Source organism: Lipotes vexillifer, unplaced genomic scaffold (genome assembly GCF_000442215.2).
Source record: "Lipotes vexillifer unplaced genomic scaffold, Lipotes_vexillifer_v1.1 scaffold975, whole genome shotgun sequence".
Classification (NCBI taxonomy): domain Eukaryota; kingdom Metazoa; phylum Chordata; class Mammalia; order Artiodactyla; family Lipotidae; genus Lipotes; species Lipotes vexillifer.
Window position 1 is genome coordinate 197,515 of NW_006772641.1, and position 27,980 is coordinate 225,494.

At 38.7% G+C, this 27,980-nt stretch overlaps 1 protein-coding gene across 1 annotated transcript; it reads left to right on the forward strand.

The window, feature by feature from the left end:
* Positions 1 to 244: 244 nt before the first annotated feature.
* On the forward strand, positions 245 to 27,949 carry MTFMT (mitochondrial methionyl-tRNA formyltransferase). The gene is made up of 9 exons (XM_007447684.1): positions 245 to 488; positions 2,595 to 2,804; positions 4,164 to 4,286; positions 6,242 to 6,344; positions 7,478 to 7,553; positions 18,812 to 18,903; positions 25,362 to 25,440; positions 26,298 to 26,380; positions 27,533 to 27,949. The coding sequence occupies exons 1-9, from the start codon at positions 250 to 252 to the stop codon at positions 27,716 to 27,718; spliced, it is 1,191 nt and encodes a 396-aa protein (XP_007447746.1). The 5' UTR covers positions 245 to 249; the 3' UTR covers positions 27,719 to 27,949.
* Positions 27,950 to 27,980: the final 31 nt, after the last annotated feature.

Genomic DNA, 27,980 nt, shown 5'->3' on the forward strand with positions numbered 1-27,980 from the left:
ACATATGATTTGTTCCAGAAGAGTTGTTTGGGGAGATTGGCTAAATCGTGCAAACAAATGCAACAAAAGTCACGGGGACACTTGAACCGGCAAATTCCTTCATCTGCCGCGCCTGCAATCAGGCAAGCCCCGCCCCAGTCGCTGAAAGACCTCGCCCATCGGGTTTCCTCCCCAGCCCCGCCCCTCCTGTCTAGCTCCTGCTCCCCTCACCACAATGCGCCTGCGCAGGGTGGGCCGCCCGCGGAGCTAATGAGGATTCTGCTACGCTGGTGCTGGGGGCCTCTGCCAGGCGGCGGCGGCAGCGGCGGCGGCGGGGGCGCGGGCAGGAGGCCGAGCCCTCAGTGGCGAGCCCTGGTCGGCCTGAGCGGGTCCTCTGGCGGGGAGGACGGCCGGGGCGCTCGAGTCCGCGAGAAGCCGCCTTGGCGGGTGCTCTTTTTCGGCACTGACCAGTTCGCCCGCGAAACGCTGCGGGCGCTGCAGGCCGCCAGGTACCGGGGCCAGGGATTGGGAGGCCTGGGTGTCGAGGACGCGGCTGTGGAGCCACTGCGGCCGGCCTCGAGGGTTTGGACTCCTAGTCGGGGAAAGCAGCTGCGCCGGAGGGGTGTGGGCCCAGATCTCGGCGTCTCCGGGCTCCCGGAAGGTGCTCGGTCAGCCCTTGGGCGCCCGCCTGGTCCCGTCCGGTCTACACGCCCGACTCTTTCCGCGCTCTGAGCGCCACCGGGCGCCCCGCGGTGCCAAGGCCGCGCTGGTTGCTTTACCTGCATCACCTCCGTCCAGTCCCACCACCTCCCTGCCCGTTTAGCATGTAAACCGTAGCTCAGAGAGGTTAAGAGATTGCCCAGGGTCATCAGCTGAGCAGGTTGGTACTAAAACGGGCTCTGACTTCAAGGACTTCCCCTTTCCACTTCCTCCTACTGCCTCCTACTCACCTGATTTGTATCATCTAATCCTCTGGGCTTCTTCCCAGGCACAGGCATCCATCCCTCTGCACACGCTTGCCTCCCGCCTTCGCTCCCCATCGCCTCCCTGTATACAACCGGATCCAGTTTTCTGAGACTGAAATGAAGACAGTGCAAAAACGAACTGTTTTCCTATGAATAAACTTATAAATCAGAACTCTTAGGTATACATTTAGTATTTCTAAAATTTAACAAATTGTGTTTGCTGGACAAAAATAATTGAGATCCAGCCTGTCCTGAAAGTCCATGGTATGTGGTGGCTATACCCATATATCCTGCTCTGTCTCCTTTCCCCAGCCTCCATTTTTTATTTCCCCACTCCGTTTTTTCCTGATGCACCCTCACACTCATTTCTGTCATCTCCCTCCATCAAGTCTTCTCTACAAATACTTCCCAGCAGACCCTGATGCTAACTCATTCATGAATCCCCTTGTATTTCCCCCTTCACACACACCCCTCTGTAACACACCCTGAAACACTTCCTTCACACATGTTCCCTTTGCACACCTCCGTAATACACTCTCTGCATGCTACTTTCCGTGTATGGCCTCCTGCATCTCTCACTGCATGTATCCTGCCGCTTCTGCTGATGCTTCACTTGGCAGCTCCAGTACTTCTGCACTTTTTCTTTTGGGCCCTCCTGTCTATTCCTTTTCTCATAAATCCTCAACATTTATGATGATGTACCTGCATGATGCAGTACCTGCTAAATAAATAAATAAACAGCCCCAGGCACTGGAATACTTCGCAGCAGGTTAAAAAAGTGAGGCAGTGCTACATCTAGTGTCATGGAATGATGCCCATGGTGTGTGTGTGTGTGTGTGTGTGTGTGTGTGTGTATACACATATATACGTATATATATATATATAAGTATTGTTTGAATAACATGTGGTTATAATAAAAAATTCAAAAGATATAAAATGGAAAGTCAGTTCCTTCCATCTCTTTCTCCCAGTCCCCAGTTCTTCTCTTCAAAGATAGCCACTGTTGGGCTTCCCTGGTGGCGCAGTGGTTGAGAGTCTGCCTGCCGATGCAGGGGACACGGGTTCGTGCCCCGGTCCAGGAGGATCCCACTTGCCGCGGAGTGGCTGGGCCCGTGAGCCATGGCCGCTGAGCCTGCGCGTCCGGAGCCTGTGCTCCTAAACGGGAGAGGCCACAACAGTGAGAGGCCCGCGTACCGCAAAAAAAAAAACAAAGATAGCCACTGTTTTTAGTTTCCTATTCTAGAAATACTTGATGCATATACAAGCAAATGTATATTTAACCCATTTTTAAAAAAGACTCACATAATAGCATACATAGTGTTAAGAGAAAAAAACAAAATGCAGGACAGTATATGTAATATTACAATTGTGTAAAATGTCTGTACTGTGTATGTTTCTGCATGCACAGGAAATTTCTACAACCATAACAGTCCAAATAGTAGCCAGTAGCCACTTGTGGCTCTTTAAATTTAAAACAATTAAAATTAAATAAAAATAAAACTTTAGTCTCTCAGTTGCACTAGTTTTAATCATTTACCCTTAAATGCTTTGTTAATTTAATCATAAAATGCCTTAGAAATGCGTGACGTAGTTTAGCTTTCCGACGTTGTCTTAACACTGTCACATTTTCTTCTAATCTTTCCAATTTAGGGAAAACAAAGGGGAAGAGTTAATTGAAAACTTGGAGGTGGTCACAGTTCCCTCCCCATCACCAAAAAGACTGCCGGTGAAGCAATATGCTATCCAATCTCAGCTTCCAGTATATGAATGGCCAGATGTGGGATCTGGAGAATATGATGTTGGAGTGGTAGCTTCATTTGGCCGACTTTTGAGTGAGGCTCTTATTCTTAAATTTCCCTAGTAAGTTTTATTTGTAAGGAAATACAGTGTAGAGACCTTGGTCTTTATATGTGGATCTGATAACTAAAGTGCATTAACTTGAACTTAATTCTGCTTTCTTTAGTATTTTCTCTTAAATAAAAGATTTTATTAGTGGCATGAATTGTTAAAATGTGTGATGCTCTTTATCACTATCTATGGGCTCTCACCCACCCTCATTTAAATTCCATATGTATGCTAATAACTCCCAGATGTGTCCCTCCAGTTCAGATCTCTCCCTGAACTCCAGGCCTCTGATACCCACTGCCTCCTCCGCAGCTCTGCTTGGATGTCTGATAGGCACCTTACATGTAAGATGTCCAAAACAACATTCCTGAACTTTCACCCCAAAACCTGCTCCTTCCCAAAATCTTCATCTCAGTACATAGTAACTCCAGCCTTTAAGTTGCTCAGACCCAAAGCCTTGGCATTATTCTTAATTCCTTATCTCACACCACACATCCAATCCATCAGGAAATCCTATTGGCTCTGCCTTTGAAATCTCTCTAGAATGTCTGATTCTCATCACTTCCGCTGTCATACTGCAGTAGCCTCCTAAGTGGTCTCCACTTCTGTCTTTGGCCCCTTATATTGGCCTATGAGGGCAGAATTTTTTTTTTTTTTTCTGTGTGGTTCACTGTTGCTTATATCCCCAGCACTTAGTGCCAGAACATGGATTGTGCTCAGTAAATATTTGTTGGATGAGTGAGACTGAGCTGAACAGTGGAATTAGAATATATATATATATACACATATGCACTCTCAAGTGTATACTCATGCTGATGGAGACATTAAACTAATGACAGATTAGTAAATTATTAAAATTGCTCATTAATGGGTGAAAGGTGTATAGGGATACACAGCAAAGGTGAATAAATCATTAGATGGGGATTTAAGAAGCTTGTTTTAGGAACTCTATATACAAACTAAGTGAAGTGAGGGTAATTATGTAACTAAACTATACGTATAATTCACATCATCCATGAGATGCACAATTGGATTTGAGTGGTTTTTCTCATATAGTAAAAAACACATTTTTTGTCTTTATTTAAAAACTCCCAGATATTGCGAGCTATGTCTCGAATTGCAAAGCTGGAACATCTTCGGAACAATGAATAGTTGTTACTGCTCTTTTTTTAATTGAGTTTCATTGGTCTCTTATGGTAAGAAAGTTGAACTTAGCTCTGACTCCTGCCTCAGTTGGTATGAGACTAGATTTAACTGTTTTTCAACATTTCTGGGCAAGTTTAATGATGAAAAGTAGCATATTAGTTTAGGTAGCAGTAAACTAAATGGTAAAAAGCCCACTTGCATACTAATTTCCTGCCTTTTCTAACTCAGTGGCATCTTGAATGTCCATCCCAGTTGCCTCCCGAGGTGGCGTGGTCCAGCCCCTATAATCCATACGGTCCTGCACGGAGACACAGTTGCTGGAGTAACGATTATGCAAATTAGACCTAAAAGGTAGAGCATATTTTCTTGAGACTTTTTGTGATGTTGAATGTTGATGTCAGTCTGCCTGGGGGGAAGTGGAGGTGAATGAGTGGGTACTAATCACTCTAATTTATTACTAATTTCTAACTCCTAATTTCTAATCAGGAGTTAGAAATTAGTAATAAATTAGAGTGTACTAGAGTACTAATTTCTCTAACTCCTGGGTTTCTTCCTGGTTTCTAACATAAACCACATGTGTTTTGGCATTTACACAGTGTCTCTTTAAACTTGTTAATTGAAATAAATTATTAACAACTGGATTTCTATAAACGATGTTGTGTAGATGAGAGATGGATTTGTGTATATTAGTTATGAATCTCTGTTCTGCTGGCTTTGGTTTCTATGGTCAAAAATTTTTTGGGGGCTTCCCTGGTGGCGCAGTGGTTGTGAGTCCGCCTGACGATGCAGGGGACACGGGTTCGCGTCCCGGTCCGGGAGGATCCCACATGCCGCGGAGCGGCTGGGCCCGTGAGCCATGGCCGCTGAGCCTGCGCGTACGGAGCCTGTGCTCTGCAACGGGAGAGGCCACAACAGTGAGAGGCCCGCGTACCGCAAAAAAAAAAAAAAAATTTTTTGGAACCTGAAGTAAGAATACATTGTATACCAATGTGTTATATAATTGTCTTAAATGTTTAATTTTTTAAATTATACCTACAATCTAAGAAACAATTATTTTAAATTGTTTTAGGAGTGTATTATGCCTCTGCCTATTATCACCTAACATCCCCATAGAAAAGAAAAATTCACAAGTTCACAAGACCAAGTCAATATCTGGGATTTGCTTTAGCTTACTTCAAAAAAAAAAAGGGGAGGGGCAGATGAAACAAGACTGGCGAAGCTTTGGTAATTCTCAAATCTGGGAGATGTGTATATGGGGATTCCTTAGACTGTTCATTCTGGTTTTGGAATGTTTGTAACTTCATAATAAGCATTTTATTAAAGCTCATAGGTTAAAAATAGAGTTAACAGACCACAAAGTTAAGTATTTAAAACAAAATATCTTTCTAATAAAAGCTGATGGCCAATATTTGCAGAGCTTGATATAAAATATTGAATATAAGACTTATGGGAATGCAAATACCCTTGCACCTACTTATAATCACTATTGATTATAATTCAGGCAAAACTCTTGTGCTTTGAGAAAGGAAATACAGGAAGGAATGATTGTAAATTCCTAGTTGTACTTCCTTGGAAAACATATTCTTTGCTCTGTACTTTCATTATATAATTGGAGATTTTTTTCATACTATTTACTACTAATGATAGAATTATTTGTAGTTGCAATTAAATCCCTGATATGCAACCTTTTTCCTTTGTGAAAAAATAAACCTAAAATCTAAATATCAGCCAGATTTTGCTCTCCCTTCTTTCTTTTTTTTAATTTTATGGATTTTAATTTTTAAAATTTTAATAGTTTAGTAAAATGACTGTATTAGAATTTAATTTTGTTAAGCTCAATTATTGACTCCATAAATGACTAGAAAATGGTACTTAAGAATAAAGCAGATGAAAATGCAGAGAATGGTGAAAAGTTAACGCGCTTAAACTATCTAGTTGATAGACTAAAGTGATATTAGTAACATGCTAATGTTGCTCTCCCTTCTTTCAAACTGACATTTCTCCCTTGCCAATGGCTAATAGTCACATTCATGGCCACAGTTAAACTATCCTTGTGGGGGAATTTCCTGGCCTTCCAGTGGTTAGGACTCTGCACTTCCACTGCAGCAGGCCTGGGTTCGATCCCTGGTCAGGGAACTAAGATCCCATAAGCCCCACTGTGTGGCCTAAAAAAAACAAACAAAACAAAACCCACCCGAACAAACAAAAAAACTATCTTTGTGGTATATAAACATTCATGTAGACAAACATTGACCTTAAGAAATAGTCAGTAATCATGTTATTATTTGCTTTTGATTTTTTGGTAGGTTTGATGTAGGCCCAATTCTCAAACAGGAAACGGTTCCTGTACCACCCAAGAGCACCACAAAGGATTTGGAAGCAGTGCTGTCAAGACTGGGTGCCACCATGGTACAGTTTTCCAATATCCCCCTGCTTGTTTCCTAAGTGGTTATGATGAAAAGAACAATTTTATGATGTGTGATTTTAAGCTTCTCTTTAAAAAGTGGTTTCTATCCCTGGCTTCCTAAAAATTAGCATGGCTTTTGTGATCTTATGTTAGTCTTTGAGAATTTACACAGAGTATATACTTAATCAAAGCTTTTGAATGAAATATGTGATTTTATATGGTCTGTTACATTTCATGGTGAGGCTTTTAGAATGTTCTTCCCATTTTCACTCTCCTTAGTCTCATAGACGTACCATTCACCCCTGTCGAACTGAACTAACATCATTTCCTAAGTAAGTCTCTGTTTTCCTCCCACTTATGTGCCTGTGTTCCAGTCATTTGCACCTGTACCATTGGAATTCTGCTGACCCCCTAGCTGTAAATGAACTCTGAGACTGTTTTTTGAGCCTGCGTACAATAGGGTGTGAATAAAGGCTCAATGACCCAATTAATGATTTTCATCTGAACTAAATTTTCTGTAGAGGAACCCCCCCTCCACCCCACCCCCCACTGTATAGATGATGCTTCCCATTCTAGGCACTCACCTCAGAAATGCTGTTATTATATTGTCTGTCATTTATTGAGCACTGGCTTGTGTGCCAAGACTGTTTTAGATACTTTCATAGACTTATTTTTTTTTACCTTCGCAAGAAACCTTTGAGGTAGCTACTGCTTTCACCTGTTTTATAGATAATGCCATTGAAGGCCACAGACAAGTAAAATAACTTTTCCACAGTGACACAGCTAGCAGGTGGTAGAACTGGGATTTGAACCCAGAACTATGTGACTCCAGAGTACGAAGTCCCCACTGCCTTCCTTCAGAGTGAGAGTGAGAGTGTGGGTGGCCGGGGACTGGCTGTTCTGACAGCCAGTCGAGGCTCAGCATTCTCTGGAAGGAAATCAATGACCTGTACTCTACAGAGAGCAACATCTCCACTGAAACTCCACCAAGTAGATGGATCCTCACAGCTTAAGCCAATTTACTGCTTTACCCTGCCACACAGCTCTTAAAGCTGTAATTTCATGGTACTGAATTGTAATGTATTTCTGCTTTTGTTCTTTTCATCCTGAATATATTACTCTCTATTTTTTTAAGCTTATTTCAGTTTTGAAAAATTTGCCTGAAAGTTTGAACAAGGGAAGGCAGCAGCCAGCCGAGGGGGTGACACATGGTAAGTGCAGATGGCAGAGACTCTTACATGTTTCCTAAGGTTTTGTTTGTTGTGATGGCATCTGAACACTGTGGCTTCCTCACTTGCAAGTTGCCCTTAATTTTGACTAAAGATTGAATGTCCACTTGCATGTCCTTTTCCATAGAATGATTGGTAAGAGGTCTCTCTCCCTCTTCACATTTAGCCTTATGAAAGATTAGAACAATTTTCTCTATTCTTTATATTGAAAAGTACCAAACACAAAGGTAAGGTGAAAGACAGTGAATACCTGTTTAACCCAGAGTCAACAATTATTAATGTTTGGCCATATTTTCTTTATATATGTGTTTATATAGCATATATATTTTAATTTTTGCTATACCATTTGGAAGTATGCATCATGACCTTTCATCCCTAAATATTTCAACATGCATCTCCTAGGAAAAATGAACAGTTCCCTAATAGCATCGAATAGCCAGTCCATATTTAAATTTTCCTGACACTCTAAAAACATATTTTATAGCTGTATATTTTTTCAAACTAGGATCCAATTATAATTAGTCGTATGTCTCTTTAGTCTCATTAGAGTAGTTCCTCCACTATTTTTTTCCCTCTATGTCATTAACTTTTTGAAGAGACCAGGCCAATTGTCTCTTTCCTTCCAGTGTTGTTTAATATGTTTTTCTAGCCTTAAAGTTCCTGTAAATCGGAAGTTCTAAAGGCTTGATGAGATTCGGGCTTAAAGTTTGTGGAAAGAGTATTTCATAGATGATATTGTGTTCCAGTGATATTTGTTTCAGTTTGTTTTTTAACCTTAAGGGTTGCTTTTTATTTTTATTTATGATGTAATTTTATTTCTTGACTATGTAAGACATTTACATGACTCAAAAGTTAAAACTGTTTAAAGGATCTACTCAGAGAAGCCCCCGCCTCCGTCCCCTACAGTCTTAGGGAGTCATATCAGTAAGCCATAATACCAGGTTGCATCAAGGCTAGTGCAGCTAAATTTGATCACTTGATGGAGGTGGTGACCACCAGATCTTTCCAGTGTAAAGATGTGTTTCTCCCTTTGCAAATGGCAGGTAATCCATGGGGTGATACTTTTTTTTTTTTTTAAACATCTTTATTGGGGTATAATTGCTTTACAATGGTGTGTTAGTTTCTACTTTATAACAGAGTGAATCAGTTACACATATACATATGTTCCCATACCTCTTCCCTCTTTGTCTCCCTCCCTCCCACCCTCCCTACCCCCCCGCTCCAGGCAGCCACAGAGAACCGATCCGGTATCCCTGTGCCATGCGGCTGCTTCCCACTGGCTATCTACCTTACGTTTGTTAGTATATATATGTCCATGTCTCTCTCTCGCCCTATCACAGCTCACCCTTCCCCCTCCCCATATCCTCAAGTCTGTTCTCCAGTAGGTCTGTGTCTTTATTCCTGTTTTACCCCTAGATTCTTCATAACATTTTTTTTTTCTTAAATTCCATATGTATGTATTAGCATATGGTATTTGTCCTTCTCTTTCTGACTTACTTCACTCTGTATGACAGACTGTAGGTCTATCCACCTCATTACAAATAGCTCAATTTCGTTTCTTTTTATGGCTGAGTAATATTCCATTGTATATATGTGCCACATCTTCTTTATCCATTCATCCGACGATGGGCACTTAGGTTGTTTCCATCTCCGGGCTATTGTAAATAGAGCTGCAATGAACATTTTGGTACATGACTCTTTCTGAATTCTGGTTTCCTCAGGGTATATACCTAGTAGTGGGATTGCTGGGTCATATGGTAGTTCTATTTGTAGTTTTTTAAGGAACCTCCATACTGTTCTCCATAGTGGCTGAACCAATTCACATTCCCACCAGCAGTGCAAGAGTGTTCCCTTTTCTCCACACCCTCTCCAGCATTTATTGTTTCTAGATTTTTTGATGATGGCCATTCTGACTGGTGTGAGATGATATCTCATTGTAGTTTTGATTTGCATTTCTCTAATGATTAATGATGTTGAGCATTCTTTCATGTGTTTGTTGGCAGTCTGTATATCTTCTTTGGAGAAATGTCTATTTAGGTCTTCTGCCCATTTTTGGATTGGGTTGTTTATTTTTTTGTTATTGAGCTGCATGAGCTGCCTGTAAATTTTAGAGATTAATCCTTTGTCAGTTGATTCATTTGCAAATATTTTCTCCCATTCTGAGGGCTGTCTTTTGGTCTTGTTTATGGTTTCCTTTGCTGTGCAAAAGCTTTGAAGTTTCATTAGGTCCCATTTGTTTATTTTTGTTTTTATCTCCATTACTCTAGGAGATGGGTCAAGAAGGATCTTGCTGTGATTTATGTCATAGAGTGTTCTGCCTATGTTTTCCTCTAAGAGTTTGATAGTTTCTGGCCTTACATTTAGGTCTTTAATCCATTTTGAGCTTATTTTTGTGTATGGTGTTAGGGAGTGATCTAATCTCATACTTTTACATGTACCTATCCAATTTTCCCAGCACCACTTATTGAAGAGGCTGTCCTTTCTCCACTGTATATTCCTGCCACCTTTATCAAAGATAAGGTGACCATATGTGCATGGGTTTATCTCTGGGCTTTCTATCCTATTCCATTGATCTATCTTTCTGTTTTTGTGCCAGTACCATACTGTCTTGATTACTGTAGCTTTGTAGTATAGTCTGAAGTCAGGCAGCCTGATTCCTCCAGCTCCATTTTTTGTTCTCAAGATTGCTTTGGCTATTCGGGGTCTTTTGTGTTTCCATACAAATTGTGAAATTTTTTGTTCTAGTTCTGTGAAAAATGCCAGTGGTAGTTTGATAGGGATTGCATTGAATCTATAGATTGCTTTGGGAAGTAGAGTCATTTTCACAATGTTGATTCTTCCAATCCAAGAACATGGTATATCTCTCCATCTGTTTGTATCATCTTTAATTTCTTTCATCAGTGTCTTATAATTTTCTGCATACAGGTCTTTTGTCTCCTTAGGTAGGTTTATTCCTAGATATTTTATTCTTTTTGTTGCAATGGTAAATGGGAGTGTTTTCTTGATTTCACTTTCAGATTTTTCATCATTAGTATATAGGAATGCCAGAGATTTCTGTGCATTAATTTTGTATCCTGCTACTTTACCAAATTCATTGATTAGCTCTAGTAGTTTTCTGGTAGCATCTTTAGGATTCTCTATGTAGAGTATCATGTCATCTGCAAACAGTGACAGCTTTACTTCTTCTTTTCCGATTTGGATTCCTTTTATTTCCTTTTCTTCTCTGATTGCTGTGGCTAAAACTTCCAAAACTATGTTGAATAAGAGTGGTGAGAGTGGGCAACCTTGTCTTGTTCCTGACCTTAGTGGAAATGCTTTCAGTTTTTCGCCATTGAGGATGATGTTGGCTGTGGGCTTGTCATATACGGCCTTTATTATATTGAGGAAAGTTCCCTCTACACCTACTTTCTGCAGGGTTTTTATCATAAATGGGTGTTGAATTTTGTCAAAAGCTTTCTCTGCATCTATTGAGATGATCATATGGTTTTTCTCCTTCAATTTGTTAATATGGTTAATCACATTGATAGATTTGCGTATATTGAAGAATCCTTGCATTCCTGGAATAAACCCCACTTGATCATGGTGTATGATCCTTTTAATGTGCTGTTGGATTCTGTTTGCTAGTATTTTGTTGAGGATTTTTGCATCTATGTTCATCAGTGATATTGGCCTGTAGTTTTCTTTCTTTGTGACATCCTTGTCTGGTTTTGGTATCAAGGTGATGGTGGCCTCGTAGAATGAGTTTGGGAGTGTTCCTCCCTCTGCTATATTTTGGAAGAGTTTGAGAAGAATAGGTGTTAGCTCTTCTCTAAATGTTTGATAGAATTCGCCTGTGAAGCCATCTGGTCCTGGGCTTTTGTTTGTTGGAAGATTTTTAATCACAGTTTCAATTTCAGTGTTTGTGATTGGTCTGTTCATATTTTCTATTTCTTCCTGATTCAGTCTTGGCAGTTTGTGCATTTCTAAGAATTTGTCCATTTCTTCCAGATTGTCCATTTTATTGGCATAGAGTTGCTTGTAGTAATCCCTCATGATTTTTTGTATTTCTGCAGTGTCAGTTGTTACTTCTCCTTTTTCATTTCTGATTCTATTGATTTGAGTCTTCTCCCTTATTTTCTTGATGAGTCTGGCTAATGGTTTATCAATTTTGTTAATCTTCTCAAAGAACCAGCTTTTAGTTTTATTGATCTTTGCTATTGTTTCCTTCATTTCTTTTTCATTTATTTCTGATCTGATTTTTATGATTTCTTTCCTTCTGCTAACTCTGGGGTTTTTTTGTTCTTCTTTCTCTAATTGCTTGAGGTGCAAGGTTAGGTTGTTTATTCGAGATGTTTCCTGCTTCTTAAGGTGGGCTTGTATTGCTATAAACTTCCCTCTTAGAACTGCTTTTGCTGCATCCCATAGGTTTTGGGTCGTTGTATCTCCATTGTCATTTGTTTCTAGGTATTTTTTAATTTCCTCTTTGATTTCTTCAGTGATCACTTCGTTACTAAGTAGTGTATTGTTTAGCCTCCATGTGTTTGTATTTTTTACTGCTCTTTTCCTATAATTGATATCTAATCTCATGGCGTTGTGGTCGGAAAAGATACTTGATATAATTTCAATTTTCTTAAATTTACCAAGGCTTGATTTGTGACCCAAGATATGATCTATCCTGGAGAATGTTCCATGAGCACTTGAGAAAAATGTGTATTCTGTTGTTTTTGGATGGAGTGTCCTATAAATATCAATTAAGTCCATCCTGTTTAATGTATCATTTAAAGCTTGTGTTTCCTTATTTATTTTCATTTTGGATGATCTGTCCATTGGTGAAAGTGGGGTGTTGAAGTCCCCTACTATGAATGTGTTACTGTCGATTTCCCCTTTTATGGCTGCTAGTTTTTGCCTTATGTATTGAGGTGCTCCTATGTTGGGTGCATAAATATTTACAATTGTTATATCTTCTTCTTGGATCGATCCCTTAATCATTATGTAGTGTCCTTCTTTGTCTCTTCTGATAGTCCTTATTTTAAAGTCTATTTTGTCTGATATGAGAATTGCTACTCCAGCTTTCTTTTGGTTTCCATTTGCATGGAATATCTTTTTCCATCCCCTTACTTTCAGTCTGTATGTGTCTCTAGGTCTGAAGTGGGTCTCTTGTAGACAGCATATATATGGGTCTTGTTTTTGTATCCATTCAGCCAATCTGTGTCTTTTGGTGGGAGCATTTAGTCCATTTACATTTAAGGTAATTATCGATATGTATGTTCCTATTCCCATTTTCTAAATTGTTTTGGGTTCGTTATTATAGGACTTTTCCTTCTCTTGTGTTTTTGTCTAGAGAAGTTCCTTTAGCATTTGTTGTAAAGCTGGTTTGGTGGTGCTGAACTCTCTCAGCTTTTGCTTGTCTGTAAAGGTTTTAATTTCTCCATCAAATCTGAATGAGATCCTTGCTGGGTAGAGTAATCTTGGTTGCAGGTTTTTCTCCTTCATCACTTTCAGTATGTCCTGCCACTCCCTTCTGGCTTGTAGAGTTTCTGCTGAGAGATCAGCTGTTAACCTTATGGGGATTCCCTTGTGTGTTATTTGTTGTTTTTCCCTTGCTGCTTTTAATATGCTTTCTTTGTATTTAGTTTTTGACAGTTTGATTAATATGTGTCTTGGCGTATTTCTCCTTGAATTTATCCTGTATGGGACTCTCTGTGCTTCCTGGACTTGATTAACGATTTCCTTTCCCATATTAGGGAAGTTTTCAACTATAATCTCTTCAAATATTTTCTCAGTCCCTTTCTTTTTCTCTTCTTCTTCTGGAACCCCTATAATTCGAATGTTGGTGCGTTTAATGTTGTCCCAGAGGTCTCTGAGACTGTCCTCAGTTCTTTTCATTCTTTTTTCTTTATTCTGCTCTGCAGTAGTTATTTCCACTATTTTATCTTCCAGGTCACTTATCCGTTCTTCTGCCTCATTTATTCTGCTATTGATCCCATCTAGAGTATTTTTCATTTCATTTATTGTGTTGTTCATCATTGTCTGTTTCATCTCATCTTTATTTCTTCTAGGTCCTTGTTAACTGTTTCTTGCATTTTGTCTATTTCCAAGATTTTGGATCATCTTTACTATCATTATTCTGAATTCTTTTTCAGGTAGACTGCCTATTTCCTCTTCATTTGTTAGGTCTGGTGGGTTTTTATCCTGCTCCTTCATCTGCTGTGTGTTTTTCTGTCTTCTCATTTTGCTTATCTTACTGTGATTGGGTTCACCTTTTTGCAGGCTGCAAGTTCGTAGCTCCCGTTGTTTTTGATGTCTGTCTCCAGTGGCTAAGGTTGGTTCAGTGGGTTGTGTAGGCTTCCTGGTGGAGGGGACTAGTGCCTGTGTTGTGGTGTATGAGGCTAGATCTTGTCTCTCTAGTGGGCAGGTCCACGTCTGGTGGTGTGTTTTGGGGTGTCTGTGGACTTATTATGATTTTAGGCAGCCTCTCTGCTAGTGGGTGGGGTTGTGTTCCTGTTTTGCTATATGGTTGGCATAGGTTGTCCAGCACTGTAGCTTGCTGGTCGTTGAGCGAAGCTGGGTGCTGGTGTTGAGATGGAGATCTCTGGGAGATTTTCGCCGTTTGATATTATGTGGGGCTGGGAGGTCTCTTCTTGACGAGTGTTCTGAAGTTGGCTCTCCCACCTCAGAGGCAGAGTCCTGACTCCTGGCTGGAGCAGCAAGAGCCTTTCATCCACTCGGCTCAGAATAAAAGGGAGAGAAAGTAGAGAGAATTAGTAGAGAGGCAGAGTACTCCTGGCTGGAGCAGCAAGAGCCTTTCATCCACTTGGCTCAGAATAAAAGGGAGAGAAAGTAGAGAAAATTAGTAGAAGTAGGAAGAAAGAAAAGAAAGAAAGAAGGAAAGAAAGGAAGGAAGGAAGGAAGGAAGGAAGGAAGGATGGGGAGAAGGAAGGAAAAAATAAAGAAAGAAGATACAGTAAAATAAAATAAAGTATAATAAAGTTATTGAATTAAAAAAATAATTATTTAGAGAAAAAAAAGGGACAGATAGAACCTTAGGACAAATGGTGGAAGCAAAGCTATACAGACAAAATCTTACATAGAAGCATACACCGTCACAAAAAGAGGTAAAGGGGAAAAAATCATAAAACTTGCTAAGTCCACCTCCTCAATTTGGGATGATTCGTTGTCTAAAGGAGGGAAGGAAGGAAAGAAAGATAGAAAGAAGATAAAGTATAATAGAGTTATTTAAATTAAAATTATTAAGAAAAAATTTTTAAAAAAAACAGTGGACGGATAGAACGCTAGGACAAATGGTGGAAGCAAACCTATACAGACAAGATCTCACACAGAAGCATACACATACACATTCACAAAAAGAGGAAAAGGGGAAAAAATCATAGATCTTGCTCTAGAAGTCCACCTCTTCAATTTGGGATGATTCGCTGTCTATTCATGTATTCCACAGAGGCAGGGTACATCAAGTTGATTGTGTAGCTTTAATCCGCTGTTTCTGAGGCTGCTGGGAGAGATTTCCCTTTTTCTTCTTTGTTCTCACAGCTCACAGGGGCTCAGCTTTCGACTTGGCCCTGCCTCTGCGTGTAGGTCGCTGGAGGGCGTCTGTTTTTTGCTCAGACAGGACGGGGTTAAAGGAGCCGCTGACTCGGGGGCTCTGGCGCACTCAGGCCGGGGGCAGGGAGGGGCACGGAGTGCGGGGCGGGCGTGCGGCGGCAGAAGTCGGCGTGACGTTGCAGCAGCCTGAGGCCCGCCGTGTGTTCTCCCTGAGAAATTGTCCCTGGATCCCGGGAACCTGGCAGTGGCGGGCTGTACAGGCTCCCCGGAAGAGGTGTGTGGATAGTGACGTGTGCTCGCACACAGACCCCTTGGTGGCGTCAGCAGCAGCCTTAGCGTCTCCCGCCCGTCTCTGGGGTCCGCGGTTTTAGCCACGGCTCGCGCCCGTTTCTGGAGTTCCTTTAAGCAGCGCTCTTAAAACCCCTCTCCTCGCGCATCAGGAAGCAAAGAGGGAAGAAAAAGTCTCTTGCCTCCTCAGTAGGTGCAGACTTTTCCCCGGACTCCTCCCGGCTAGCCATGGCGCACTAACCCCTTCGGGCTATGTTCAAGCCGCCAACCCCAGTCCTCTCCCTGAGCTCCTACCGAGCCTCGGCTCGCAGCCCCGCCCGCCCCGGCGGGTGAGCACACAAGCTTCTCGGGCTGGTGAGTGCCGGTCGGAACCCGATCCTCTATGCGGGAATCTCCCCGCTTTGCCCTCCGCACCCCTGTTGCTGCGCTCCCCTCCGTGGCTCCGAAGCTCCCCACTCCGCCTCCCGCAATCTCTGCCCGCGAAGGGGCTTCCTAGTGTGTGGAGACCTTTCCTCCTTCACAGCTCCCTCCCACTGGTGCAGGTGCTGTCCCTATTCTTTTGTCTCTGTTTTTAATTATTTTTTTTTTCTTTTGCCCTACCCAGGTACCTGGGGAGTTTCTTGCCTTTTGGGAGGTCTGAGGTCTTCTGCCAGCGTTCAGTAGCTGTTCTTTAGGAGTTGTTCCACGTGTAGATGTATTTCTGGTGTATCTGTGGGGAGGAAGGTGATCTCCGCGTCTTACTCCTCCGCCATCTTTCCACCTCCCTGGGGTGATACTTTGGCACCATGCAAATATCCAGTTCCCCACCAGCCTTTCACGTAACAATTTTAGCATGGATTGATGCTCCTTCCCTGAATGAATTATTTCAGTGAAAATCAAAATGGTGATTTTCCAATTCCTTTTATATTTAATAGTTGGCATTGTTCTGTAAAGAAGAGCTTTTCCTTATTAATTGCGGGTGAATTTTAATTCATCCTAAAATGGCAGGATAAATGCTTAATTCTTTCTCTAATTATCAATTTTTAAAATAGGGAGTTGGTGCCATAATCACCTTCAATTATGGTGGCGAGTGAGCTTTTTTAGTCCTTTGACTTGTGGATTTTTATTTACTGTGTTTTATAGTTAATTACATTCATAATGCTTTGTGCTGCTCAAGTTGTCCCAAATTTAGCTAGTGGTAGCCTCTTAAAGTTGGCTCCTGAATCCTTTTGACACCCCTCCACCCCCAGCTAGTTTTTGAGCGCTTCCTTGTTTCTATCGCAAGATGTCCCAGGCTCACCTTGTAAATTCTCTGTCCCATGTTGGAATCAGCCACCTCTCCCTCGTTTATTTCAGTTGGGGGGTAGTATTTAGAAACCATCTAATACAATGATGTGTTCCAAAATGAAATGTTAGTGGAGAAGGGTAGGCATTATATTTTTAAAAAATGTTTGAGTTCAGGGACTTCCCTGGCTGTCCAGTGGTTAAGACTTCACGTGCCAATGCAGGGGGTGCAGGTTCAATCCCTGGTTGGGGAGCTAAGATCCCACATGCCTCAGGGCCAAAAAAAACAAAACATAAAACAGAAGCAGTATTGAAACAAATTCAGTAAAGCCTTTAAAAAAAATATTTGAGCTCCTATTGTTTCTGATTCAAATTTTAAAGTACAGGGTTTTTCTGGTATTTTCTCTTACACAGAAAATCTTTTTTAAATCAATGCTGACTTGTTTTTTATTTGCTGTGCATAAAATAATTTCAAGATTACAACACCAATATCACTGCAGAAAGTATAACTACTAAGTGAGAGTTAAGATTTTTCTGCAGTTTTTTTTTTTTCTGCAGTTTCTTGGGGTTTTTTGGTCCTTAAAATATATCCTACGAAGGGTATATAGTCAGAGTACTGTGTTCAAAATTTACTGGAGATAATTATTTTTTCCATGTGGTTTTGTTATCTAGTTTGATAAATAGTTAAGTTCCTTTGTTTCAGTTTGTTTTTAATTTTCAGGGTTACATTTTCCTCTTTACAACTAAATCTTATTTTTATTTTTATTTATTTATTTTGCGGTACGCGGGCCTCTCACTGCTGTGGCCTCTCCCATTGCAGAGCACAGGCTCCCAACCGCAGGCTCAGCGGCCATGGCTCACGGGCCCAGCCGCTCCGCGGCATGTGGGATCTTACCGGACCGGGGCACAAACCCGTGTCCCCTGCATCGGCAGGCGGGCTCTCAACCACTGTGCCACGAGGGAAGCCCTAAATCTTATTTTTGAATATATAAAATACTTGCATGATTCAAAGTTAAAACTATTTGAAAAGGTTACACAGAGAAGAAGTCTTACTTCCATCCCATTTCTATCTCTTCCAATCCTGTTTCCCTCCCTCTAGAGTTAGTAGTTTCTGATTTAGCCTTTCAGTTGTTTCCTTTTATGAAAATAAGCAAAAACGCATACTTTAAAACTGATTTTTCCTTTTTTCTTCCACAAAAGGTGGCATAAAATATACTCTTCTGCATCCTTCTTTTTTTCACTTTACGGTGTATCCTGGTGATCATTTCCTATCAATAAGAAATTTTCCTGTTCTTTTTTATGGCAGCATAGTTCTCACTTGTATGGGTAAATCATAATTTAATCAATAGATCCCCTATTGGTGGACATTTGGATTGTTCCTACTTTTTTGCTATTTCAAATAATGCCACTATGAATAACTTTATGCATATGTTACCTCCTAATCTAATAGATAAAAAATTGTGTCTTGGAGTAGTTTTAATTTACATTCCTCCTTGAGTGAGGCTGAGGAGCTTTTTATATGTTTAAGGACTATTTGCATTTCTTTTTTTCTGAGAAGGGTCTGTTATATCTTTTGCCCATTTTTCTATCCGGTTTTTCATCTTTTTTGTTTCAGTTTTTAGGAGTACTTTGTGTAATAGATATAAATAAATCTATATAATAGATACAAAGTACTCCTAAATATAATATAAATATATGTAACACATATATATAGTAATTATATATAAATATTTATATTTATTATTGTCACATTTCTCATGGAATATATATAAACAGATATAAAGTACTGTGATATAAATTGCAAATAACTTGTCATTTGTTTTTTGACTTGATTTATGGCATTTCTTTTTGTCTTACAAAAGTTTAATTTTTTGTAGTCACATTTATCATTCTTTAATTGCTTCTGGATTTTGAGTCATAGAAGGACTTTTTCTATTCCTAGGTTATAAAGAAATTTACCCATGTTTTCTTCTAGTACTTTTATTTACTATGTATGTATGTGTATATCTTATATTATGGAAAATTTAAAACATACAAAAGTTGAGAAAATAATATAATGAATTCTCTTGTAGCTGTCATTCAGTATCAGTAATTACCAATTTATGGACATTGATCTGATATTCATTCTTGCTATTGGCTTTATCTTATAGCCCCTAAGATTTCTGCTGCTACCAGCTGTATAAAATGGGAGGAACAAACTTCAGAGCAAATATTCAGACTTCATCGTGCCATTGGAAATATAGTAAGTTGGAAGTCACATTGCAGTTTTACCTAATTGTGTGTGTGAGTGTGTGTGTGTAATTTACTTTTGAAATATTTTAATTTAGGAATAAATCTCATAAACAAAACCAAAGGATCCTGAAGTTCATTTTTTTTTTAAATAACTATTTTTTGGTTCTTTTGAACCTAGGGGCAGGACAAGAATAAAGATACAGATGTAGAGAATGGACTTGAGGACAAGGGGAGGGGGACGGGTAAGCTGGGACGAAGTGAGAGAGTAGCATTGACATATATACACTACCAAATGTAAAATAGCTAGCTAGTGGGCTTCCCTGGTGGCGCAGTTGTTGAGAGTCTGCCTGCCGATGCAGGGGACACAGGTTCGTGCCCCGGTCCAGGAAGATCCCACATGCCGTGGAGCGGCTGGGCCCGTGAGCCATGGCCGCTGAGCCTGCGCGTCCGGAGCCTGTGCTCTGCAACGGGAGAGGCCACAACAGTGAGAGGCCGCATACTACAAAAAAAAAAAAAAAAAAAAAAATAGCTAGCTAGTGGGAAGCAGCTTCATGGCACAGGGAGATCTGCTCTGTGCTTTGCGACCACTAGGAGGGGTGGGATAAGGAGGGTGGGGGGGAGATACAAGAGGGAGGTAATATGGGGATATACATATGCATATAGCTGATTCACTTTGTTATGCAGCAGAAACTAACACAACACTGTAAAGCAATTATACTCCAATAAAGATGTTAAAAAAAAGAAACTATTTTTTTATTGGGATAAAATATATATAACATAAAATTTACCATTTAAACCATTTTTAAGTGTATAGTTCAGTGGCATTAAGTACATTTATATTGTTATGCAACCATCACCAGTATCCATTTCCAGAACTTTTTCATCATCTCAAACTGAAACTCTATATCCATTAAATAACAACTCCTCATTCCCCCTGCCCCACAGTCCCTGGTAATCACTATTCTACTTCCTGTCTCTATGAATCTGCCTTTTATAGGTACATCATATAAGTGGAATCATACAATATTTATCCTTTTGTGTCTGGCTTATCTCACCTAGCATGTTTTCAGGTTTCATTCATGTTGTACCATGTATCAGAATGTCATTCCTTTTTTAGTCTGAATAATATTCCATTGTATGTATATAGCACATTTTGTTTATCCATTTGTCTATCAATGGACATTTGGGTTGTTTCTGCCTTTTAGCTAATGTGAATAATGCTGCATGAATTTGGGTGTACACATTATCTGTTTGAGTCCCTGTTTCAGTTCTTTTGAATATATGACATTCATTTTTTAAATATTCTTTAAACTTCAAGTTTTCATAGGGGCCTTAGAATTCACAAAGTACTTTAAAATAGATATTTTTCCATCTCCCATAACCAAATTTTATTATCTTGTTTCATAGATGAGGAGAATGAAAATGAAGTGACTAACTTTGGGTGCCCAGTCACTGAATAATGAGCCTAAATATTCTAACTTCTAGTCCAATGCTTTTACTAGTATGTCTTTCTGCCTTTGGCCCATTTTTTACAACTGAATTCTTAAATCCTTGATTGCTACATATGGCATACAAAATCTAGTTGTGATAACTCGTTAAAATATCTGAATTAACTTCTCAGTTCTTTGACAAATTTATTGGGTTTTTTCCCTTCATTTTGATAGCATCTTATGTTGTTTGAACTCTGAGTCTACCAAGTGTGGGGTTTTTAATGGACCTCCTCTGTAGGTTAAAATGGAGAACTGCCATTGAATATCTGTAGCATGGCAGGTTCTTCGGTGAGGATTACAGCCTCATGTTGTGGGTATTATCCCATTTTAAGTTGATGGAATTGAGGCTTAAAGAAGATACTCAGTGAATGGCTGTTGAATGTTGCTCAAGGTCACATTGCTAGTTAGTGAGAGTCAGATTTTGAACCAGATCTGCCTGACGTCAAACCCTGTACTTTCCCCACTGTAAGAGAACGGCATAGGGCAAGGAACACTGACTTTACAGCCAGATGGAGCAGGGTTCCATCTTCTCTCTGCTACTTCCTAGCTTTGTAGACTTGAGAAGTTTATTTAATCTCTGAGCTTTAGTTAGTTCATTTGAAAATTAGAATGATATAATGTATATAAAGCATCTAGTACAGTATCTGAGTAGGTACTCATTAAATGATATCTGCTCTTATTCATTCATTAAACAAAATATTTATTGAAAGCATATTATATGTCAGGCATTGTTCTAGGTATTAGAGGTGATGTGAGAAGACGGAAACAAATAAATAAGAAAAATATCAGATGGTGTGATAAGCTCTTTGATGAAAATTAAAATAACGTGATAGATTAACTGGTGGCTATTTTAGACTGGATATCTAAATGGGGATGGCCACTTTGAACTGACATTTAAGCTGAGGTCTGAAAGACAATAAGGAGCAAGTCATGCCAAGATCAGGAAAAGACCATTCCAGGCAGAGGGAGCAGCTAGTACAAAAGTCAAGTAAGCTAAACCAAATAAAGATCTTACAAGAAAAGAAAACTACAAATCAATATCCCTTATTAATATAGAGGCAAAAATCCTTAACAGAATTAGCAAAGTGAAGCAAACAACATGTAGAAAAGGATTATATACTATGACCAAGTGGGATGTAGCTCAGGAATGTAAGGCTGGTTCAACATACAAAAATCAATCCACATAATATACCATATTAATAGAATAAAGGACAAAAGCCACATAATTATCTCAGTAGGTACAGAAACAGCATTTGAAAAATCCAGTACCTTTTCATGATAAAAATGTTCAACAAACTAAGAATAGACGGGAACTTCCTCAACCTGATGAAGAATATCTACAAAAAAATCTAAATCTAATATCATATTTGATGGCGAAAGATTGAAAGTGTTCCCTCTAAGGTCAGGAACAAGACCAAGATGTCCACTCTTACCACTTCTATTCAACATTGTACTGGAGGTTATAGCCGGGATGATTAGGCAAGAAAAAAGGAACAATGTAGAACTATATTTGCAGATGGTGTAATCTTATATATAGAAAATTATAAATAATTCCACCCCCCAAAACTAATAGGGCTAATAAACAGTAAAGAAGACCTAAGTAAATGGAAGGGCCTCTGTTTACGGATTAGAAGACGTAATATTGTTAAGATGGCACTATTCCCCAAATTGATCTACAGACTCAACACAATTCCTATAAAAATCCTAGTTGACTTCTTTGCAGAAATTGACAGGCTTATCCTAAAATTCATATGGAATCCCAAGAGGCCCAGAATAGACAGAAAATCTTGAAAAAGAAGAATGAAGTTCCAATTTCAAAGTTCCTATGAAATTAGGACGCATAGTTCCTGATTTCAAAATTTACTACAATGCTACAGTAATCAAGGCAGTGTGATACTGACAAAGACATAAAGCTCAGTGGGATAGAATTCAGAGTCCAGAAATAAACCCATATGTTTATGGTCACTTGATTTCTGATAAGGGTGCCAAGGGAATTTGATGCGGAAAGAATAATCTTTTTACCACATGGTGCTTGGACAACTGGATATCCACAATCAGGAGAAATGGATTTGGTTCCCTACCTCATACCACATATAAAAGTGAACTCTAAATGGACCAGAAACCTAAGTGTAAGAGCTGAAACTATGAAAACCCTTGGAAGAAGATACAGGGGCATATCTTCATGACCTTGAAGTAGGCGGTGGTTCTTAGATATAATGCCTGAAGCATAAGTAACGAACTAAAAATAGAGAAATTGGACTTCAAAATTTAAAACCGTTGGGCTTCAAAGAACACTAACAAGAAAATGAAAAGACAACCTATATAATAAAATAAGATATTTGCAAATCATATGTCTGATGAGGGTCTAGTATCCAGAGTATATAAAGAACTTTTATAGCAAAAAGATAAATAACATGATTAGAAAATCAGCAAAGGATCTACATAGACATTTATCCTAAGAAAATATATAAATGGCCACTACGCATATGAAAAGATAATTTCATTAGTCATTAGGGAAATGCAAATCAAAACTATACTGAGATACCACTTCACACTCACTAGGATTACTGTAATTTTTAAAAACAGACAATAACAAGTGTTGACAGGGATATGGAGAAATTTGGAACCCTCATTCATTGTTTGTAGAAATGTAAAATGGGGCAGCTGCTTTAGAAGACAGTTTGACAGTTCCCAAAAAAGTTAACCACTGCATAATAATTCTTATCTTCTGCAATTCACCTTTCCTCTCCACTGAGAAATTCTTGTGCTACAACAGAAGGAGTGCCTATCTTGGAGCCAGAAGGTGAAATTTGATTCCTAGAGTTGCCGTGTATTAACCAAGAGCAAGATCCTTATCTTCTCTGAGCTTCTGCTTTTCTATCTCTAAAATGGGGTTAATGACCTGGTCCACAACTGTCAAGATCAAAGGAGATAAACTGTGAATTTAAATCCACGCCAACATATGATTTTGACAGTAATGACAGTGGGCACAGAAATGACTGTTTTCTTACCATCACTTTTCTTTCTTCAGTGCTCTGATGATAAGGTGAAGATGAGCTTTACCTCAAGAACAAGAAGGGGATATTCTGATTCTATAGCTATCATATTTATAGTTCTCAGTAAATATAAACATTTTTCAAACAGTAATTATGTTTCAGAAGTATTTTGAGTTCTTTGAAAGAAAAAAGTTGCACACATGAAAGTCATTTCATAACTTTTATTAGAAGCAGATGAAAGAAAAATAAGCAAATTATAGAAGAGGATATTTTACCGAAATATGACATATATAAGGTTGTAAATACTTTTCTTCAAATTTACTTAATTCTGATTTCTTTAATTCTCTGATTAATCGTTCACATCTTTGAAACAAACTAACTGTTTTGAAAGTAAAATGTCCTCTTTAGAGAATGTCATCAAAAGAGCACTGAGCTGAGAATGAGAAAGCATAGATTTTGATCCTTGGCTCTGCCACTAACTAGCTGTGTCACCTTGGGAAAACAGCTGCATTTCTCTGGACCTCACTATCCTTGTCTATGAAATAGAGGACTGAACTGCAGTCTGAAAATCTGTTTATTTACTTCAGAAATTTGAGAGAACTTATTTCCTGGTGTGTGTTAATTTCTGTTAGCCTATTTAAATCAAAATGTAATAAAGGTAGCATTTCACACTGAGGGGAAGGGTGAGATGGATTATTCAATAACTAGTGTTGGGACAGCTGGTTAGCCTTTAAAAGGGGGAGCCCTCAAGTCTCACCTTTTCAAATCAAAATAAAATCTAGATGGATCAAGGATTTAAGTGTTTTCAAAAAATGAAACTACAAAGAACTGGGAAAAAGAACAGTTGAATAATTTTATAATATTTGATAAACGTGGATAGGCCTTTTTAAGCATGACATGAACCAATGAAGTCATGAGAGAAAAGAGTGATAAATATTACTCCATAAAATTAAAAAATTATGCATGGAAAAAAATTACCCAATATTTAAAGTCAACAAGCTAGAAAAGTATTCATAATACATCTGAGAACTAAAGGGCTAATTTCCTAAAAATATAAAAGCCTTTCACAAATTAATAAGAAAGAGATGAATAACTCAGATTTTTTGTTGTTCTTGTTGTTGTTTTTGTTTTTTAATGGGCAAAGGGCATAAATAGGCCTAAGAAATAAATAAAACGTGCAGGTAGATATGGACTGCTCCTCAGCCTCACTAATAATAAACAGCAATAGACTGCCATTTTTCTTCTCTTATCAAGGCAGTTTAACAATAAAATGTTGATACTCTTTAACCCTGGTGGTCCACTTAAAAAACAACTATTCTCCAGAAATATAAAAGTCCTCAACGATATATCTACCAGGCTATTTGTTATCACATTTAAAATTTTCCGTAATTTTGTAATGTGTTATGAAATATCCATCATAAAGGCATTTGTTGCATAAATTATGGTACATTTTATAAAATGGAATACTGTGCAACAGATTAAAGAGTGAAATAGATAAGTGTGTACTGACGAAAATTTGTCCACAGTTTATGGTTAAGCAAGAAAAGTTCCTTGTCAAACAGTATGTTCTAGTTTTTTGTGATAATTATTTTTGTAGGAAAAATACAAGGATATACACATTGAACTGTTAGCAGTGGTTACCTCTGGGGATGGGAGTACAGAAGACTTTCACATTCTAATTTGTTTTTAACATAGTTGTTGTAATGCTTGGGTTTTTTAAAATGAGCATGATTTTTAGCTAGAAATGTTAATGAAGATATAAACATTGATTTTAAAATAGTGTTCAATTTTAAGATCTAATGAATCCTGGAGGCTGATGTAGAGGGTCATGTTATGTTCTATTCCGTAAGGTTTAGGGACTGAGTTCCCAGTTCCTCTGTAATTGGGAGAGAAGTCAGACCGGATTAACACAAAATAGTAGTCGAAAAGGGTTTCAGGGTTGAGTGTATTTATTTATCATCCTTCTTTCATTTTGTTTGCAGATTCCGTTGCAGACACTCTGGATGAATAGTACCATTAAACTCCTGGATTTGGTAGAAGTTAATAGTTCAGTCCTCACTGGTACTTATTTTTGAATAGCTGACATGGAAAATGTTTTCAGTATAGTCTATTTGAAAATGTGTCTGTTTTACCATAGGTCCCATTTACTAAAAATAAGGATTCTTTTAGCTTGTTTCAGTTCAATAATGGTAATACTTTACATTCATTTATAGTCTTATTTTTACAGTGTCCATTCACATGTATTTTCTCTTCTGATCATCATGAGAACCTGAGAAGTAGGCAGATCAGTGTTACTATCCCATTTTAAGCTCTGTGATTCCCTGTATTAAGGTTTTCAGGGAATGCAGAGTTCCTAGGTTGATTTCATTCTGGTGAATATCATAATGAAAATCTCTGGGCACCTCAGTGAGAATCTTAGGCCAGGGTGTAGCATTTCATGACCCTGGTCCATTCAGAGGCCCATCAGTGCCCTCCCATCCTGGTGGACTGAAGGAGTGTGAGCCACAAAGGCAGAGAGTTTCCCAGAAATCTGGGAATTGGGACTTGTTTAGTCATGGATGGAAGGGCCAGCTTAGATCCTAAGTCTCCTGGATGTCTCTCCACTGGTAGCTAGTTATTTCCCCCAAATGGTCAAAACTTCTAGATTCAACATTTGAGGTTGATCTCTGGGACACTGGGTAAAGGACTCATAGCTTCTTGTGTGTATGGAAAGCTTCCCTTTAGGTTCAAGATACACACAGAGCACCACAGCTCTATCGTAAGTTTTAGATTACAAAGTCAGGGCATCAGCAGATGTGTACCCTCCGATATTAGTACTGTCTTGCAGAATGTTTTTTTGATTTTTAAGAAGCATTGTGAAGTTGCATAATTATTTATTCTCTCTCTCATATCCCTCTTTTCCCCTTCCCTGTCTTTAGATCCAAAATTAACAGGACAGGCTGTTATTCCAGGATCAGTAATATACCACAGACAGTCACAAATACTGCTGGTTTGTTGCAAGGTACATTTTCCTTTAGTTTCACATTATCATATTTGTTTTACTGAGTTTATAGTTGGTATCATTTGTCATTTTTAGCTGAGACTTCACTCAACTGCCTGCCCATCAGATTGAGCCAATGGATAGTTTAATTTTCTTAAGAAATAGTAGAATCTCTACTATAATTTTTTTCAGGAGATGAAGTTTTATCAAGGTGTTATTATTACTCAGACCATGAAAGAAGATTCAGTAACTTTAGTTCTTTCTCAAAAGAAACTTGTATATTCTCAGTAATCCAATTTAATTAACAAGTCATCTTGTTAATAGGACCATCACAAAAAAATAGTAATGTCGAAGTATCTCACTGAACTACAACAGTGCCTGTATCCTACTTGCTTCTACTGTTTAATGTGGTTAGAGAGGAGATCTCTTAACTATTTAAAATGACTTTGAAACCATTATCATTTTTAAGACAATGGCATTATCCTAAGAAGTGTTCCATGTTCCTTCCATTTCCTGAGTATTTTCCTTCATGTGGTATTTATGTGCAATGTTCCATGCTCAAGAAAGAGTATTTAAAATGTGTGATAGATTGATCTGACCTACACAAGACTGTAGATACAGAATGCCTACAGCAACCTCTCTTCAACTTATTCTGGAATAGCACTGGGTGCATATGTCTTGGTCTGTATACATCTATACTGCAAATCCACAGTTTGCTCTCATAGAAGAAGTGGGTTGTCTCAACATGTGAGTTTGAGTCCCACCAGTTATGTCACCTTGGACAAATCACTCACACTCTCTGGGCATCAGTTTTCTCTGGGGATAATATTGGATCTGCCTACTTTTTAGAGTGCTTGTATTTTGACAACCAGTAACAATACGATACATGGACATACTCTGAAAACTGTCAAGCACCACACAAATACAACGTACCTTTTTATTCTGCCCTGTCTATGTTTAAATAGATTTAAATAGGTCTATACATTTGTTATCAGTCCTCGGTAATAAACTTTTAGAGTCAATGAATCATATATGTTACTTAGTGCTGTTTGTAGCCTGGCATTTAGTAAAGATTTGTTGGTTTATTTTTTTCATGATAAAAGTTTTATAAACTAAAATTTACCACCAGTTCTTCCAGCACCGCGTATTCACTATTTGTCTTTTGCCCTTTAGGATGGCTGGATTGGTGTTCGATCAGTGATGCTCAAGAAAATACTAACAGCTACTGATTTCTACAATGGATATTTACATCCCTGGTACCAAAAAAATTCCCAGGCTCAACCAAACCCGTGCAGATTTCAGACTCTCAGACTTCCACTGAAGAAGAAGCAGGAAAAAAAAATTGTTGCTATGCAATAATGCACCAAGTAGTTAGGAAGAAATGGACAAGTACCTACTACATACTTGTAATTTGTTAAAAGCCTTATTTATAAGGAATTACCTTGACTTTCAGAGAAGATGACACTGTTGGAAGGAAAGATTATTGTCAAAAAGATGAATTACCTCACTTTTCACTTTTCATTTAACAGTAGTTAAAAACAGCTTTTTCTATTTCAATAACAAAAGAAACTTAATTAAATTTTTATTTATAATATCAGATTCATGGAGATTATCTTTCCCT